We start from the raw sequence: 17,110 nt of genomic DNA, 5'->3' as shown, positions 1-17,110 counted from the left end.
CAGGGTTCATCAAGTGTGGACCCAGGGCATTTCCTTTTTCTTCAGTGTGAAATATGTGCCCCTAGAATCACCTACCTGGGGCTACTGAAGAATGTAGACAGCCCTGGTGTGCAGGGATTGTGCCATATCCAAACACACATTTACTGTGATAAAGCAGCACAAACCATCAATAGTAATCATTGTGCTAATATTTGGGGGTATTTTAGACAAGGATGCTTGTTCATTTGTGTTTTGTGCCACTATAAAAGTTTTTCTGATGTCACAAGGGCAACATATCTTTGCAGCCTCATTTTGAGTGTATCAGTTTAGTTTAGGTTGATGGTTCTCAGCCTTGATAGACTCAAGGCACTCCTGGATAGACTCAGGGTGCTCGGGAAAAGCCAGCTCTTCATTTTCACCTGTTTTTTTACTACAGAAAAATAATGAAGCAATGCTTCTGTTGCAGAGAACTCAGAAAGACCACATCAGGTCAGACTGTTTTAACACTGGATTCCTCTTTGAAATCTTTGGGTTTATCATGTGAACCGTGATTGCACACATGACAGTGCTGTCATGGAAGGCTCTCAAGGCACCCCAGTTTGCCTTAGCATCCTGAGATGTGTACAGAAATGCTCTGTGCATGTTTTACAGAGCTGTAATTTAGAGCACTTTTTATAGCACTATAAAGCTACAGCACTTTTAAACATGACAGATGTTCAGTGTTTGGGAGGAGGGTGGGCTTTGAGCCTCCCTGCACTTTCCATCCTCAGAGGCAGGGGGTGCTCCGCAGCCTCCTGGGACTTCTTCATGGGTCAGAAATCTGACCAGCATACAGAAGTTATTTAAAGTGCTGCAGATTGCTAAACTGCTGTAAAATATTTAATACCTCATTTAATAAGGGTTAATTTAAAGTGCTGTACTAATTTTTAAAGTGCTGTAAAGCACTTCTGTTAACTCATGTTAATAAAGCGCTTTAAATGGCAAAAAAACCCCAACTTCTGTACACAACCCTGTTGAGAATCACTGGTTTAGTTTAAGCTAGTTTCTATTAGATCTAGCCCATATCTGCTGAGATGGCAGTTATTCTAGTGTAAAGTTACCAAAACCAATGCAAGTACCTTGATTCCACTGTAACAACATGCACACAAGGGTTTTACTGATTTCTTTTTTTTTAATCTATACTAGTCTAGTACATGTTTACAAATGCTTAAACAAAAATAAGCCTAATTTAAACAATACAAAAGAGTATTCATAGGAAGATTCCTCAAAAGAAGTGATATAGAAGTGTCAGCTGACAGGGCTCCCAGCCTGAGGAGTGTACCATGCCCAGCATAAAACCTCCGAGCCCTAGGGGGCTCCCAGCAGCAGGAGATTGTTTTACCCATGCAGCGGCTGGCCATGATTGGGCTCCACCTGCATCAGCAATAAGGCACGATGGATCTAATGCATAATCCCATAATTGCCCCTCCTGCAATGCATATGTGCCTTTACCGGCATGTATAAAAGGGGCCTCTGAATCCTTTATAATTTAAATAGATGGGGAAAGGCATATTCCTAGAAAAAATTATGATCTGTACTCAGAGAAAGTGCACTTTCTCCAAAAATGCTTTGTTCTGTCTACTTCACTCACTCCAACATTTACAACACCTAGTAACTCTGTCTCAGGGGTTACCACTCTCCAGCTGCATTGCATCTGATTGCTGCCATGGCACAGGGTTTGCATTTTGGAATGTGTTGTGTGTATCTCTCTGGGTGACAGTGATCCAGAAGATGGATTTTTGTAGCTTCTATAAACAGTCATGTTTCACTGTGCACTGTTCTGTCTTTGTATATGCATAATTCTCTTTAAAGCTAGAAAAATAGCCTTTTAAAATTGGCTGTAAATGGAGGTATTCAAAGTTTCATGGATAGTTTGGGGGGAGGGAGATTATATAATTAAAATGTTAGAACATGTAAATCCAGCATTCTTGGATGCTTGAAAGCCCTTTTAATTGTTAGGATTAAATAAACACTGAATGGTAACTACAACAATCAATTTTTTTCCTATCAAAGATGAAAAAAGCCCATATATCTGTCAGATGATATATCCAGAACTAATTGGAGGACCAACACTGTTAAATATTGGTTCTGATGAGGCTGGTGTAAAAAGCTATATAGTATTGAAGAACCTGAGTTATTGGATGTTTGAAAATAAAGTTTGTGATTTTTAGTAATTGTAGTAGTAAGGTTAAGGTGAACTAGTGGGGTCAGAGAGGTGCAAAATAAATAGAAGTCTCCTTAAGTTTTTTAAATGCTGTTCAAGCCCTAAAATATTGTTGTAAACTCATGGTATTTCAGCAGTAGCTGAAGACAGACAATGAGCTTTATATCACTTCATACTAAATGCTGACTTGTTAATGGTGACTGTTAGTGTATGTATAAAGCTTTCATAGGATGTGTTGGAAAACATGAAGTGCATGTTTCACAAGCCTTTCCTAGCAGTTTTAGGTAAAACAGTATTGCTCTCTATAGTGGGGCCAGACTCTTCAGTAGATTGTTCAATCATAATGTGCTTCTGTAAATACAGTAACTACTGATTATAATCAATATCCTTAATATTTTTCTTTTTTTCAGTGGGAAGAGATAAGTGGAGTTGATGAGCACTATACACCAATCAGAACTTATCAGGTGTGCAATGTCATGGATCACAGTCAGAACAACTGGCTAAGAACAAACTGGATCCCACGCAATTCAGCTCAGAAGATATATGTGGAGCTCAAGTTTACCTTGAGAGACTGTAATAGCATTCCACTGGTTCTAGGCACTTGCAAAGAGACCTTTAATCTTTATTACATGGAATCTGATGATGACCATTCGGTCAAGTTCAGAGAACACCAGTTTACAAAGATTGACACCATTGCAGCTGATGAGAGCTTCACTCAAATGGATCTTGGGGATCGAATTCTCAAACTCAATACAGAAGTTCGTGAGGTGGGACCCATCAGCAAGAAAGGCTTTTACTTGGCTTTTCAAGATGTGGGTGCATGTGTTGCCTTAGTATCAGTGCGAGTGTACTTCAAAAAGTGCCCTTTCACCGTAAAGAACTTGGCTATGTTTCCAGACACAGTACCTATGGACTCCCAGTCACTAGTGGAAGTGCGAGGTTCTTGTGTCAATCATTCCAAGGAGGAAGATCCACCTAAGATGTATTGCAGTACAGAAGGAGAATGGCTAGTGCCCATAGGAAAGTGTTTGTGTAATGCTGGCTATGAAGAAAGAGGCTTTGCTTGCCAAGGTAACAATGTACTTCATATTTATAGTTTAATTATTAGCAGGTGATTCGTATCATGTCCCTTCTCTTCATAATGATTCAAGTTCTTCACAAACTGATGAGATAGATTAATTGGATCACAAAATTACACATTTAGTTTTTACTTGTTTGATTCATGTGCATAATGTACTTTAACAGTATCTTGCAGGATTGAGTGAATTTTTTGCAACTAAGATCACATGCAGTAAATCCTGGCTCTCTTCCCTTGTCCAGATATCTACAAACAGATTATGATTTCTTGAAATGCATTCATTCTGATAAAACATTTGAAATTTTGTATGAAGGTTCTTTTTTTTTTTGGCTTGAACTATAAGTATTCAGTTTTTGCTGCTTGACATATAGGTTGGTTTGTCAGGGCTGATCAGATAAAACAGATGTTTTTCTTGATCTCAATTGATCTAAATGTGCAAACATTTGCAAAGTGAATATGAACGCATGAAGTTTTTTAATTATACTTCCACAAATACTCATGATCCAGAAATCATTTTCTGCAAATGTTTGGGTCAACAAAACTGTTTATATAAATTATGGAATGCAATGAGGATATGAGAGTTGTTAAATCTAAATATTTGAATGACATTTTATTTGGAACATACTTGCTATAATTAATACAACTGAAATGACACATTTTTTTCTTCTAGTCAGATACATTGGGTTTTTTTCTCCCTTTTGCCCCCTTGTGCCATGTGTCTCCCACAATATGGTTTGTTCCTGCTGGCCAGTGGGCTTCTAGTCTCCATGCCTGTGAAATCCTTGGCTTCTTCACAAAGAATTCCAGTGAAAAGGCTAATGAAGGGTTTTAAAGTGTGCCTTTTGTAAAAAAAGGTTTTACAGTTATCTCTGAAAGCACTGATATTATTAGTAGTAGTTTACATTATTGCTGGAGGTTTGTTTGTTTTTTTAATTAAGGGACACATCAGTACTTTGAAGTTGATTGAGACTGGCAAAATCTTTTTACATAAGCATTATAAGCATCCGCTAAATCCTTCTGAACTGGTGGAGCCCTCATGTGAGTCCCAAATCAAAATGACCCAAGCCATGTAGTTGTGCATTCTGTTCTTTTATCATAAAAGCAGCTATCGTGAGATGGTGGAAGGGCTGGGTGGCAGGCAGTAAGGGGACTCTAACTCTGTTTAACTTATTACTAGACCCTGGGAAAGTGCATTTTTATCGTTTGAGGTAGACTTTATATTGTTACTTCAGAAACAGTGGCTCATAGAGTTAAGGAGTTTTAATTCCCCACCCAAATAACTACAGACACATGAAAAAGTACAGGCAGATAGAAGGGCAGGGTGACCTTTTATAGACCGATTCATTCGGAGAGGCATGAGAATTTATGAGCTGACTCCTACTTTTGAATGATATGAATGCACTTGCAGAGAGCAGGGATACTAGATGGAAAGCAATAAGATAATTTAAACACAAAAGGAAGGAAGGAAGGTGAGTTGAAGAGATCAAAGTGGATAAACAAATCAGTTAACCCTTTGAAGGGCTGAACCCCAAGAATGGCCATAATGGCTCTTAGGGGCCAAACTACCTGTCTCCCTAAACTCTTCATTGTAACTTCCTCACCGTTCCGCCTGCCGTGCCTTGGTGAGAATTGTATTTTAAATTGGGAGGCTGTTCCCCTAAGTCCTTGAGTATGTGCCTCCTGGATCAGCAAGTGTCCTAGCTGATTGGGCCCTATTGACCCTATCTGTGCCCTCAGGCACTAATTTGCCTTAGGGGCATTAACTGTGGCCATCAACTACCCCCATAGCTATGCCCATGCCTTACAAGTGTTGCTCCATCATACTTTTTATGAGACATCACAGTCCCATTATCATTCTGCCACTCAGGCACTAATACCTTTGTCTAAGTTTTAGCCTTGCAGCCTTCTCTTGTTGAGGCCCTCAGCTGTGGCCCACTGTCTTGGGATTTGATTCCCCAGTCCCAGCCCCACTGCATTTAAGCCGTATACAGAGCTTAACACAGAACACCCGCTTGGCACCCTGCAGCATGGCCTCCAGATCTCCCCTGTAACCACAACCTGGTCCTCCAGTTATAAACATAAACCAAGACAGCAGCAAACTGGTTCCAACTAAAATAAAATCCCATTCAGGATCACTGTCCCCCAACTCTTTGTACTTTGCGACTGTTTCCTTCCAGCCCTCTAGAGTACCTTAAGTATCTGCAGGTCCATCTCTTGCAGCCTCTCTTCCTGGGAGCTCCTCTCCCTGCAGACTGTGGGGCCAGACTGGCTTGAACCCACTTGGGAGTGGAGCCCTCTGGGCACTATTCTGGTCATGTTGCTCCTCTACCGTGTACAGGTGTTTCTTCTTAGCTCCAAAAAGCCACCTGTTCCTGCTGTCCTGCTGTTACCTGTCAGCTCAGTCTTTCCCCTTTAAAGTCACAGGGGCAAAACCCCCTGTTACAGAAACATAGGGGTTGTACTACTTTGTGGGCCCTTTAAAAATAATAAGATCTAGGCTTTTATTGACCTCACACACTTAAACTTTGTGCCTTCTGTAGCTACCTTTTTAATTCCTAAAACTTGAGAGCAAATACAGATATTACTATAAAAAACCTATATGAACTTGCCAGAATATTAGAGCCCTTGTCCCTTAAATGATTGGAAGCCATTGGTTTAGAATTACAGTGAAATGTGAACTTGAAAAGATTATTGCTCTGGGAAATATCAGAGGAAAGCTGAAGCAATGAAAATAAGTATTTAGTAAATGAATAAATAAAGGTATTTTCTTAAAATACGTTTCTACATTCAGACACTGCATGTATACATAATTTCTACTGAAGGCAGCAAGGAATGTGTGTTGGATTTTTTTGGGGGGGGGTAGGGGGAGGGGAGAAGGCAGGGGTGTTCACACTGCAGGTGGGTTTTGACCAGGAACATAGAACATAAAAGCAGATTCTGTTACCCCAATCATACCTTGACATCCAGTTCCGCTTTCCCATTATTTTGGTCTTAGTTTCACATGTTCATCAAAAGAGCTTTGTGTATGAGATTAAACAATTTTAAAAAGTGATGGGAGATTCTGGCTTGCGCTGGCTCTGCATATAATATCCTTCTGTCATGACAACTTTCAACAGCATTCATATTTGTCAAATCTTTTCACCCTCATGTGATTTAAGTGGCACTCTAAAAGCACTCAGTGATCCAACCTCACTGTTGTTGACGTCAGTAACAGCAGGAAACGGAAGGCTCGAAAGCGAATTCAGTTTTTCACATGTCTTTTGAGTGACTGCTTTGGCTCAGCCCTGTTCCTTCTGTACCATTTTTTCTTGGCTGTAACAGGACTTAAATTCAGGATTATAGTGTTTGAAGTATACATAAGATGGAGTCACAAGCACACAGGCATGAATGAGTGAGAAACTAAGAGTAACATCACTCTCTAGTTGAAGTTAAAATAATCTGAAATGGAAACAGCAATAACAGTGCTTCTTATCTTCAGAGCACTTGAAAAGCATTTAACTAATTATGGAAGAGATTTTACCAGATGAGCCCGTGTGCAAATACTTCCTGAAAATCTGATTTGCTTTCACACCAGTGACTTTTATTGTCTCTGAGCAAATACTTATAAGGATTTCATAACACATTTTCAAATATAAAATCAGTTTGCATTAGTAGAATGGCTTCTCTGATAATGAAATTAAGCACACTAATGAGGTCTGATCATCCCTTTAGGTTGCTTTTGAAAACCCTGGGTGCGATTTCTTTTATTATTGGCAAAAAAAAGTTTAGTCGCAATCTTTCCCTCAAATAAGTAGCATCTGCCATTTATCACATATATTTCCAACACAGGTTCCCTACCTTAGCTTTAGGTCTGAATCTTGCACTGGGGAATGTATAGGCAAGCTGGCCTGGTACAGAATGCTATATATTGGAAGGCACTGCATAGTAGGGCTGTGCAAAACTTCTCTGGCTGTCTCGTATCAACACTGTTTCAACTCATTTTGAGCTCGAAACAGTAAAATTGAAATGAAACAAAGGGCTTTGAAACAGCCTTGAAACAAAACAATGGCAGTCAAAAAGTTTCGAAAGTTTTGAAACATTTCAAGTTTTGAAGCAGCCCTTCCCCTCCCCAGTGCTATGATCTGACTGGGGAATAGAACTCAGCCCAGCTGAGCTGAGTTTCCTTCCCCAGCCTGATCAATCTCAGTGCTGGGGAGGGGAACTGAGCGATCAGGCTGAGTTTCCTTCCCCAGCTCGATTGAGTTGGGGAAGAGAACTGAGCCCAATCGCACAGCCCCCACAGGGTTCCAGCCTCTGATCTGCCTGCCAGATGAAAGAGGCTGTTTTGAGCTTCCCCATTATAGCCTATGGTCGAAATGTCGAAACAGTGACACTGTTTTGACAAAATGAAATGGAACAGTGGTTTTGAATCAAAACGAAATGCTGTTCTGTCAAAACGCAAGTCAAAATGGAATGGCGCCGTTTTGCACAGCCCTACTGCATCCTTTCAAGGTATGGTCCTTTTCAAGTATAGGCTGCACTTATTTGACCCTTTTTCAAGGTTCAAGTGTGGGATGGTAGGTGAAAACCAAGGGTGTGTGGTTAGTGGTTTCTTTTCTTTTTTCTTGTATTGTAGTAGGATGTTGTAGGTTATTGAGTGGCTCTTTCAAAGACATGGTCTGTTTTTCTCCTGGAGTTTACTTGCTGGGTAAAAGTAGTTTTCACTTTGGCAAGATAGGTGTCAAAAGTATTCTCCTCAGAATAGATGCAGTGGTATCCAAGGGTCTGCCTGTAGATAGCCAGTTTTTTGGTGCTTTTGGGGTGATTGCTGATTTTGTGGATGTAAGTGTGGTGGTCTGTGGGTTTTATGTATATAGCAGTTTTTTGAATACCCTCCCTGTTGTAGGTCATAGTCTCTAGAAAGTTGATGTTATTGTAGGAGTATTCCAGAAAGGATTTGATTGAAGGGTGATAGTTGTAAAACCTACAGCAGAAGTCAGTACACAAATCCAGGTGTTTAGTCCAGATGAAAATGTCATGTATTAGCACAGGGGTAGTGCCAGTTTGCTAGTGCAGTTTTCTAAAAACTCCTCTTCCAGGTGGCATATGAAGAGGCTGGCATACTGGAGAGTCATCCTTGTGCCCATGGTTTGAAGGCAGTGTCAGGTTTTTTTAAGTTAACTTGTGGGTGTGGATTAAAAGAATGATTTGTATAATATGTTGTGGCTGCAAATCTAAATGTAGTCTATTTTCCTGTAGGTATTTTAGGCAGGTGGTTGTACATTCATGGTGTGGAAGATTAATGTACATGGTGGTGACATTCATGGTTTCAAGTATGGCTTTCTCAGGGAGGTAATTAATGCTCTGGATCTTGTTGAAAGTAGTCTCAGGATGGTTTCTATGGCTGTGTCCACACATGTGTGGACATTTGGTTCCCTGAGGAAAACTAGCAGTGGCACACCTTGTGCCACTGCCACTTGTCCCTAGGGAATGCCTATGCCACACACCCTCTGGTAAATGGCAGGTTACCTTGGGTAGGGGAGGGGAGGCTGGGGCCAGCACTGGGCTGTCCCAGCAGCCTTACCTGCGGTCCCGGGGGCCTCCTTGGGCTGCAGCTGTGGCGAGCCTACCACTCAGAGCCTGGTCAGCAGCCAGAGTGTGGCTCTAGCTGGCTAGGCTCTGGTTTGGTGTGGTGCACTCTGTCCCCACATGTGCAGCTCTGCCTTTTTTTGTGCGGGTATTTATGACCCCAGGATCTCCCTGGGTCAACATCCCCCCACCCCCCACTGCTACCTTGCAGTGCAGAAAACACCTGAATGTGTGGTATGTGGAGCTGCAGACATGTCTGTGGCACCACATACTGCACAGCTGCACTCCTCTGGATGTGGTCTATGAATCCTGATAGCTCTTCAGTGAAGCAACTACAGTCGGATATAATGATCTGCCAGGATTGCCCTCTTTGTGAATCTTGGAGAGTATATATAATATTCCTGAAACAGGAGAGTTGGGATTTAGTGGAAGTAATTTTTCCTGAAGCTGGTATGGGCAGGATTTGATTATATTTTCCTGTTCCAGAATGAATACTGATGTGGGGTCCTCCCCAAATTCTTTATATTAGTCGGTGTCTGAGAGTTGTCTATTAGTCTCATTGTCAGAAATATTATATATAATGTTAGGATTGTTAACAAAAAGATACACTTCTACTCCCACTGAGGAATTTTGGACTACGTAATTGCTTTTAAGGTTATTATTAGTGTTTAGGTCCTGAGAAGACTTTGCCAGCAGTGTGTTGTTAGGCCTGGATGTAACTTTACATGCCAACTGACATAAAAAGGGGTGACTTGAAGAGCTTGTGTCTTTCCAACATTAAGGCCTTGAAATGTTGTTTGCATTGCTAAAGAATTTTACTAATCAAGACACTTAGCACAGTCAATCCTATTTGACTCTGGCATAGATTGTTTGGGATTTTGTTTTCTTCCTTCAGTTTTACCAGTGTTTATTGGGGTGGGGGGTATAACACCCTTCCCGAATTAAAGCATTATGTTTCTTCTGAGTATTGTCTGTGTTGGACTTTGTGGTAGTTTTCTGTTGTTTACTTAGAGCAAAGTTATGTTCACCTGATTGGTTTTTAATACTGCTGTGACCTGGATATGAATATACAGTATCTGTCCCTATTCATAGAATGTTTTACAAAACTAATAGTTATACTGCCTTGTTCCTCTAAAGCAATGATATGTAATTTTTAATTTTGCCCTATTTAGGATGAGAACTATCAGGAAATTATTTTAGCTGCTAGATTTAGTCTCCTACTCTCTTCCTTGCTGCTGTCAGTTTTTCCTCTTGTAGTTTTGTTAGTGCTTGTCTTGTTAGTTAGTGCTTGTCTTGCTTAGTTTAAATGTTCCAGCTTTTACTTTGAAATGTATATCTTCACACATAGTCACCACTTATGTTGTCCATGTTTAACTATTTTAATCTTGTTATCCATAACTTCAAAAATTGTCAGTTATATAGTATATTTAGTCACTCATTTCCTTACTTCCCTGTAACAGTGCAGCCTGACTAATTGAAGTATGCTTTACTTGACTTTTCTGAAGGAGTCCCTTAGCTACACGTGTTAAGATGCATCCTTTACCAAGATAGATGGGTGAATAGCTGTTTTCCAACCCTGAGGCATCCTTTATTGAACAATTCACCCCAGGTAGCCTGCCCCACCATAGTAATCATAGGCGAATGAAAAGTTGTAATCATCATGATATTTTCAGAAATAGAGGGTTAGGACAGAAATAAGACCAGTGATAAACATAGATAAGAAAAGTACAGATACTGCTATGCAGTGGTGAAAAGAAAAATAACTTTATATAACAAAAATAGTAAAGAGAGAAGGAAAAGATTTGTTCCTCACAACACAATGTTCACCACAGATCTTTTCTGCAGATGTTACAAAGCATCTAAATTGATTTAATTTTGAAGAGTAAAGAGTATTTCCAAATTCTCAGGAAAGCAAATGGTTCTTTTGGTGACCTGCCTCCAGTTCTGGTAATTCAATCAAAGAATATATACCTGCAAAATACTTCTCAAAACAGATTGAAGACATTCACCATCCTGGTGCAGAGCTTTGGGCTTGTCATTCCAACCTTTTCCACACTCTCTTCAAATCTCCCTGTGGATGGTCTAAGGAGCTTATCTGAAGAAGCCTCTCCGTATATGGAGTCCCTATGCTTCCAACATATAGGCAATCTTCGGACTTACAACACAATTGGTTCCTGAAAACCAAATCTTAAGTCAAAATGTTGTAACTCGGAACCAATTTTCTCATAAGAAGCAATGTTATAAATGGAGGATTGGTTCCTGAGCCAAGGCCTGATATCCTATTTTCACCAAAAATACCCCAGGATTTTGTACTTGATCAATTATAGATGAGTAATATAGCTACATTAATGTATTTATATTGTAAATAGCAATCACATTGATTTGGAAGGACTTCTTTGATGTGACTTTGCTGGGCTTTTTGAAAGGCTCTTGGTTGCACTTTTTGAAGGGCTCTTGGCTGTGGTCTTCTCAGGAGTCTTGGCTGCAGGTTTTTCTGAAGTCTTGTCTGCTTTCTTAAAGAAAGTGTCCAAGGAAGTTTGGACAGATGTTCTCCAGGGAGATGAGTGACACAGTGAACTTGTTTGCTGGCATGGCGTCACATCAGATCAAGCGTTGTAAAGTTGAAACTGACGTCACCAAGTTGAAACAGGGTGTCAATTTATAAACATTGTAAGTGCAAAATGTTGTAACTCGAAACGTGGTAAGTCGAGGACTTCCTGTATAATAAAGTAATTCAATCTCTCTATCTTCAATTGGCAGTTCTCAGCCTTCATCTTTAAAAGAGTGTTGAAGGGACTGACATACTTATTTCTGAAGTGCTCCTCTCTCTTGATAGTCCTTTCAGATGGAAGGATTGAAGTCACGTTAGGACTTGTTTTATGAAAATCACAAGCATCCACTGGCATGGACAAATGGAAGGACCACATTTGTAGCCTAAGAGTATTGACCATTGAGTTCAGTGATAGTGATAACATCCCGCAGGAAATCTCAGCTACTAATTTGGGCAGCAAGATTCTAATGGGGTTAAATGGACAGCAGAATTTCTTTTGGCCACCTCCATTAAAAAAGAGTATTGACACGCACAGAGGTATACTGCAAGTAGGCCATGCTGTAAGTAGATTCAATTGAGAGAATCAGCAAACCTTGAAAGGAGAGGTGCAACAACCTTGTAGCTGTGATGACCATACTGCACATCTCAACTCCCTAAGTTGCTCAGTGATGCTCTGATATAGGGACAGCACAAGAGAGTTCCAGCAGTTCCACACACAGCCTTCCCTTGTTCCAGGGTACCTCATCTTCCTGTCTTAAGACAATAGGGATCCAATAAAGAGAATCAACTCATCTCAAAAGAGAGGAGTAACAATCATTCAGATTAAATGCTCCATATCATTGAATAGGGCCAAACCTGCTTTTTTGTTTGTTTGTTTTTAAATACAATCCAAATTCCTTAAATACCTTTCCTACTTTTTATTTTGTAATGGTAGCATTATGGAATAGTTAGTTATGTTTTAGTTATAGCAGGTCCTTTAAGGTTTTACCAGCTACCTTTTATACTAGTGGACTTAAATATTTCCTCCTATCAGACATTACCTGCTTCATTATTCAACTCTTCTTTTCCTTGCTAAGCAGAAGAGTGAGAATGGCTTCTCCTTGAATTGGATTTTTTTTTATTGAGTTTTGGTAGATTACAGGCTCAATATGAATCTGCAATGTGATGTAGCTGCACAGAAGGTGGATGCAGTTTTGGGATGCATCAATACAAGCATTAGGTGTTAGACGTGGGAGGTGATAGTGCCTCTCTACTCAGCGCTGGTTAGGCCTCATCTACAGTACCGTGTGCAGTTTTGGGCTCCACATTTTAAAAAGAATGTAGATACATTATAGAGGGCCCAGAGGTGGGTAGCAACAATAATAAAGGGCTTGGAAGGCAAGTCATACAAGCAGAGGTTGAAAGAAATAGGCAGGTTCAGATTCTAGAAAAGACCCTTAAGAAGAGACGTGATAGCAGTCTTCAGATATCTTAAGGGCTGTCATGAAGAAGAGGGAAAATACCTTTTTTCTCTTGCTGCAGAGACCAGGATGCAGACCAGTGGCTTCATGTTGCAGGAGAGTAGTCCTAAACTGGATAGCAGGAAAAACATCTTCAATGTTAGAACAGTGAGGCAGTGGAATAGACTGTCTAGGGAAGCTGTGGACTTTCCATTATTGGAAATGTTCAAGAAGAGGTTAGAGAGGCATTGGTCATAGATGATCTAGGAGTAGGTATGCCTATATTCTACAGGTGGGTATTGCCCATGCTCCTGGGATTTATTGGTTGCCATGTGGAAATTTTTTCTCTTTCTGCTGCTATGTGCCAGGCATTGGCTTCTTTCAAGGCTGGGGATTTTGACAGTGCTCCTCTGGCTAGAGGGTCTTGTCTCTCTGCTCAGGGTCAGACTGATTGCCATATTTGGGGTCAGAAAGAACTTTTACTTCATGGTCAGATTGCTATAAACTGTGTGTGTGTGTGGGGGGGGTGCCTTCCTCTGCAGTGGGGGGCATGGTCCTCTTTCTTGGATCTCTCTACTGTATCTTAACAACCTTTGGAGCAGCAGAACATTGGCTGCCATTGTCCCCCAGCTTTTCCTCTGACAGATTTGGGCGTCATGTCTTGTGGTTGTGTCACGGATAACTGTGGTGTTTGCCTAATAGGTTAGACATTAAATTTGTACAGGATGTTTTGGATAGGCCTGATCCTGTCTCAGGCAGGTGGCTGGATCACTTGAGGTTCCTTTCAGCCTTGCTCCTATATGTTTGTATAGAGCTCTAATGTTAAATGAAGAATACAAAGTAGGCATGTATATGATTCCAATGAAGGTACTTCTGGTATACTGTAGTCAATTCTGACCAACTCAAAGCCAGAAAGATTTAGATCAGGGGTGACAAATTTATGTGGCCTTCACCCCCTGCCCTCTGGGCTGGATCCAGAAAATAGGGCGGAACACAAGGGTAGGCCACATCTAAACACTATGGCAGGGTAGGCAGTAGCAACACCTCACTCCCTGCTTCAGGCACAACTTCTCAGCATGCTTCATACCCTAGGTTTTGAAAGCAGACCCTGCCCCCACTTGTCCTGAGATAACGTGGCTCAATGGACTATATGTTCAGCATGCCTTATTTAGATAACCTGTTGCAGTCCAAAGAAGGCCAGCAATGGATGAGCATCTGTAAAGGCTGCCAGACTGTCTGTGTGCAAAGTGGTCATTCCTCATTAAAAGATTTTTTTGAAGGATATACATATGAAGGAGTAAGAGGAAAAACTGCAAGGATTTCAACTAAGAACCACAGGAAGAAAATAAAACTAGTGTTCAGGTTAAATGTTTGTAAGAAATCTCTAGAAAATTGGTTCTGTGATAATTTTGAAATCTCCTGAGCGAAGTAGTTGATGTGTCATTTTTGGAGGCTTTTAAACATATATATAAAATATGTTTAAAAGCCTCCAGAAATATATGTGTAAAAAGAAACAGGATAGAGGAGATCCTGTATTGGCATGGCATATCTTAATAAATCTCTTCCATCTCTAATTTGAGTTATTCTGTTATTGCGTTATTATTTCATGCACTTCAGTTTAGCTGAACATTGAGAGTTACATTTTCAAAAAGATATACTTAATTGGCAAGATTGAAACAGGCAATTTCATGCCCTTTGGGGAACTTGCATGTACTTGAACACTTCTAATAGGTGACATTTCAGAGCACAAAATCCATTGTGTTCCCAAATGGTAGAACACAAATAAATTGGCAGACCTCAGAAGAATGGTTCCTTGTGCATAAAAGTGCGTTTTCTATATGTTAGCATTCCAAGTTAGTCTTTAACATAAGTGATGATTTTCTAGTCTCCAGTAATTATGAATAGCAGTTATGCTTTTTTCTGCATTGTCATATTTTAGATTTCCTTGTAAATTTCCTGCCTAATAAAGTGTAATAGAATTTAAAACTTAAATGATAGCTGACTGGCAATTTTATATACCCAAAACAGAAAAAAACATCAAGGCACGATTCAGCAGGTATTTTAATGCACATGGTCTTACTTAGCTGCATAGTCTAGTTTACTTAAAGGGGAAAATACAATTGGGGAGGGAGGAGAAAAAGGAAAATTCTATCTACTGTACATAATTATTAAGGAAATACTTTCCCAGACTCTCTACCATGAATAAATTATTCAAACATTTACACTCTATAGTAAGATTGTTCCAAATTGAATGTCTAACTTTTCAATTCAAAGAAATATGAAAAAATGCCAACTATGCCTGCATAAATCAGAACAATCTCATTCATGTGGGAATTCTTTCTGAGGAATGAATACGATATTTCTGATGTATGGACATTACAAACATTATATTAGCATCTGTGCAGGAAAAAAAGAGGTTTTGACTAAAAATGTTTAACTTAAAATATAGGTAACAATTTTTGTTTCAGCATAATTAATTACAGGTTTTCTCCATCAGTAATTGTAGTCCTGCTTTAAAACGTTATTGTTTAAATGAAGAGCAGGAAAGGATCTGTTAGGAGTTATTTAACGTAGTGTAAGAGAAAGCAGAGGGAGAGTGCTGGTTGTATTAGTATCCAAGCATGTTTCACTGATCAGTTAGCAGTCGGGAGAGCAATAACTTCTCTTGGAATGGTTGCCTATGCAATTTTGGTGCATGACTGCAATTGTTGTCTATAAGATGATATTGTGTTTTAACTGGAATTTAAGAGGTAGTTCTAGTAGTGGTTGTGTGATCATATAACAGCAATCTAGTAGTAACATACAGTGAGTTATCTACATGATACTTTACTGAAATCAGAGAAGTGTTGGTCATATGGTATATAAGTTATTAAGCAATAGTCTTAATTTTGAAAAAATATCATTTCTCTTTGCTTTTCTTTTCAAAAAAGAAGGAAAGAGAGGAATCATCGGGTTTTCTTTTGAAAGGGAATTCCTAATATATCTAGCTAGCTATCTAAAGTTATGTAGCAATGGCTATAAATTACAACTCATAAATTACTAATAGATATGAAATATTCATTATTCTCATCCAATTCAAATTCTTAAAGTTGAGTGTTGGCCTAATTCCCTTCCCATACAGCTGGTGGTAATCAATTAACCTTAATGAAGGCAGACTGAGACTGAACTGGGTATTTTGGCAAAAAAAAAAGACCATTTAATTTTTAAAAAAATTTTTACATTTTATTATGAGCTTGAAAAAAATATCTTCTGTGACTTATCTGTAATAAGCAGAACTGGCTTAGTTATTTAGTAAATTAGATAACTTATTTTTAAGTTGCAAAATACATTTTAATGAATTATTTGTAAACAAGTTAGTCACATTATGATCCCATTACTAAAGAAGGGCAAGATTAAAGTGAAATTTCTCAAATTGTATATGCCAAAGGTTGACAAATTCATTGATTCAATATTATGCAGCTAGCTCTCATAAAATATATGGAATGGTTTCAGTGTTTTATGTGAGAAGATTCCTTACACAGATGCAAAATGAAATTTCTACCAGTACTTAGAGAAATATTAGAAGCTTTTGTGTTTTTTGTTGACTTCCTTTACATACTGCTAAAAAATCAAACAGTGGTCTTAATGATTATTTTATGGTCTAATATTTCTCATAAAATGTATGTGTAAGTATAAAGCATAAAAATTTCATAACTATGGTATTCAGAACTGGCATTTCAGAATGTGCTTTCCTGGGATGCTGGTTGTTTCTGCATGAAAATGGAATTATTTTCTGAAGTGTAACTGAATCACTTACTACTTAAATTTGCACCATATATTTCTTTAGGTAACATAAATGTATAATTGCCTCACAAAGACATATAAAAAACTAGAATTCTTAGTTCCAAAATGATACCTTTTATTAGACCAACTGGAAACTGGCAAGAAAATTGTCCTTTTCTGCAAGCTTTCAGGATCAAAGTCCCTTTGTCAGGCTCTGGGAAAAGTGTAGATGGTACAAGATGGTAAAAAGTCCCCAGAGGTAGGAAATAAACGTCATTTTTGCACAGAGGAAGGTGAAGATGGAAGTTGACTCAGTGGCAGACAAGGTTCTTTGGGTGAATCTGATATATTTTATTAGACCAACTTAAATAGTTTGAAAAAAATTATTAAGCAAGCTTTCGGGTTCAAAAACCCTTCGTCAGGCTAAGGAAGTTTCAGCAGCTGGTGTGTGCTCTTCCTGGATGGAATGAAAGGTAAAGAAGCCAGAGGCTGGGCTGGTATGCATAAAAGACAGGCAGTCAGTGAAGATG

At 39.3% G+C, this 17,110-nt stretch overlaps 1 protein-coding gene across 2 annotated transcripts in view; it reads left to right on the top strand.

Moving 5' to 3' along the window:
• Window positions 1-17,110, top strand: part of EPHA3 (EPH receptor A3) — a 377,391-nt gene that overhangs the window by 105,404 nt on the left and 254,877 nt on the right. For both annotated transcript variants that reach the window (XM_019476436.2, XM_019476435.2), the window contains exon 3: window positions 2,593-3,253. In XM_019476436.2, the coding sequence (XP_019331981.1) occupies window positions 2,593-3,253 (661 nt within the window). The remainder of the gene's footprint in view (window positions 1-2,592; window positions 3,254-17,110) is intronic.

Source organism: Alligator mississippiensis, chromosome 1 (assembly GCF_030867095.1).
Source record: "Alligator mississippiensis isolate rAllMis1 chromosome 1, rAllMis1, whole genome shotgun sequence".
In the NCBI taxonomy this organism is placed as follows: domain Eukaryota; kingdom Metazoa; phylum Chordata; order Crocodylia; family Alligatoridae; genus Alligator; species Alligator mississippiensis.
The sequence above is the reverse complement of the archived record's forward strand: the minus strand, read 5'-3'. Positions and strand labels throughout refer to the sequence as shown.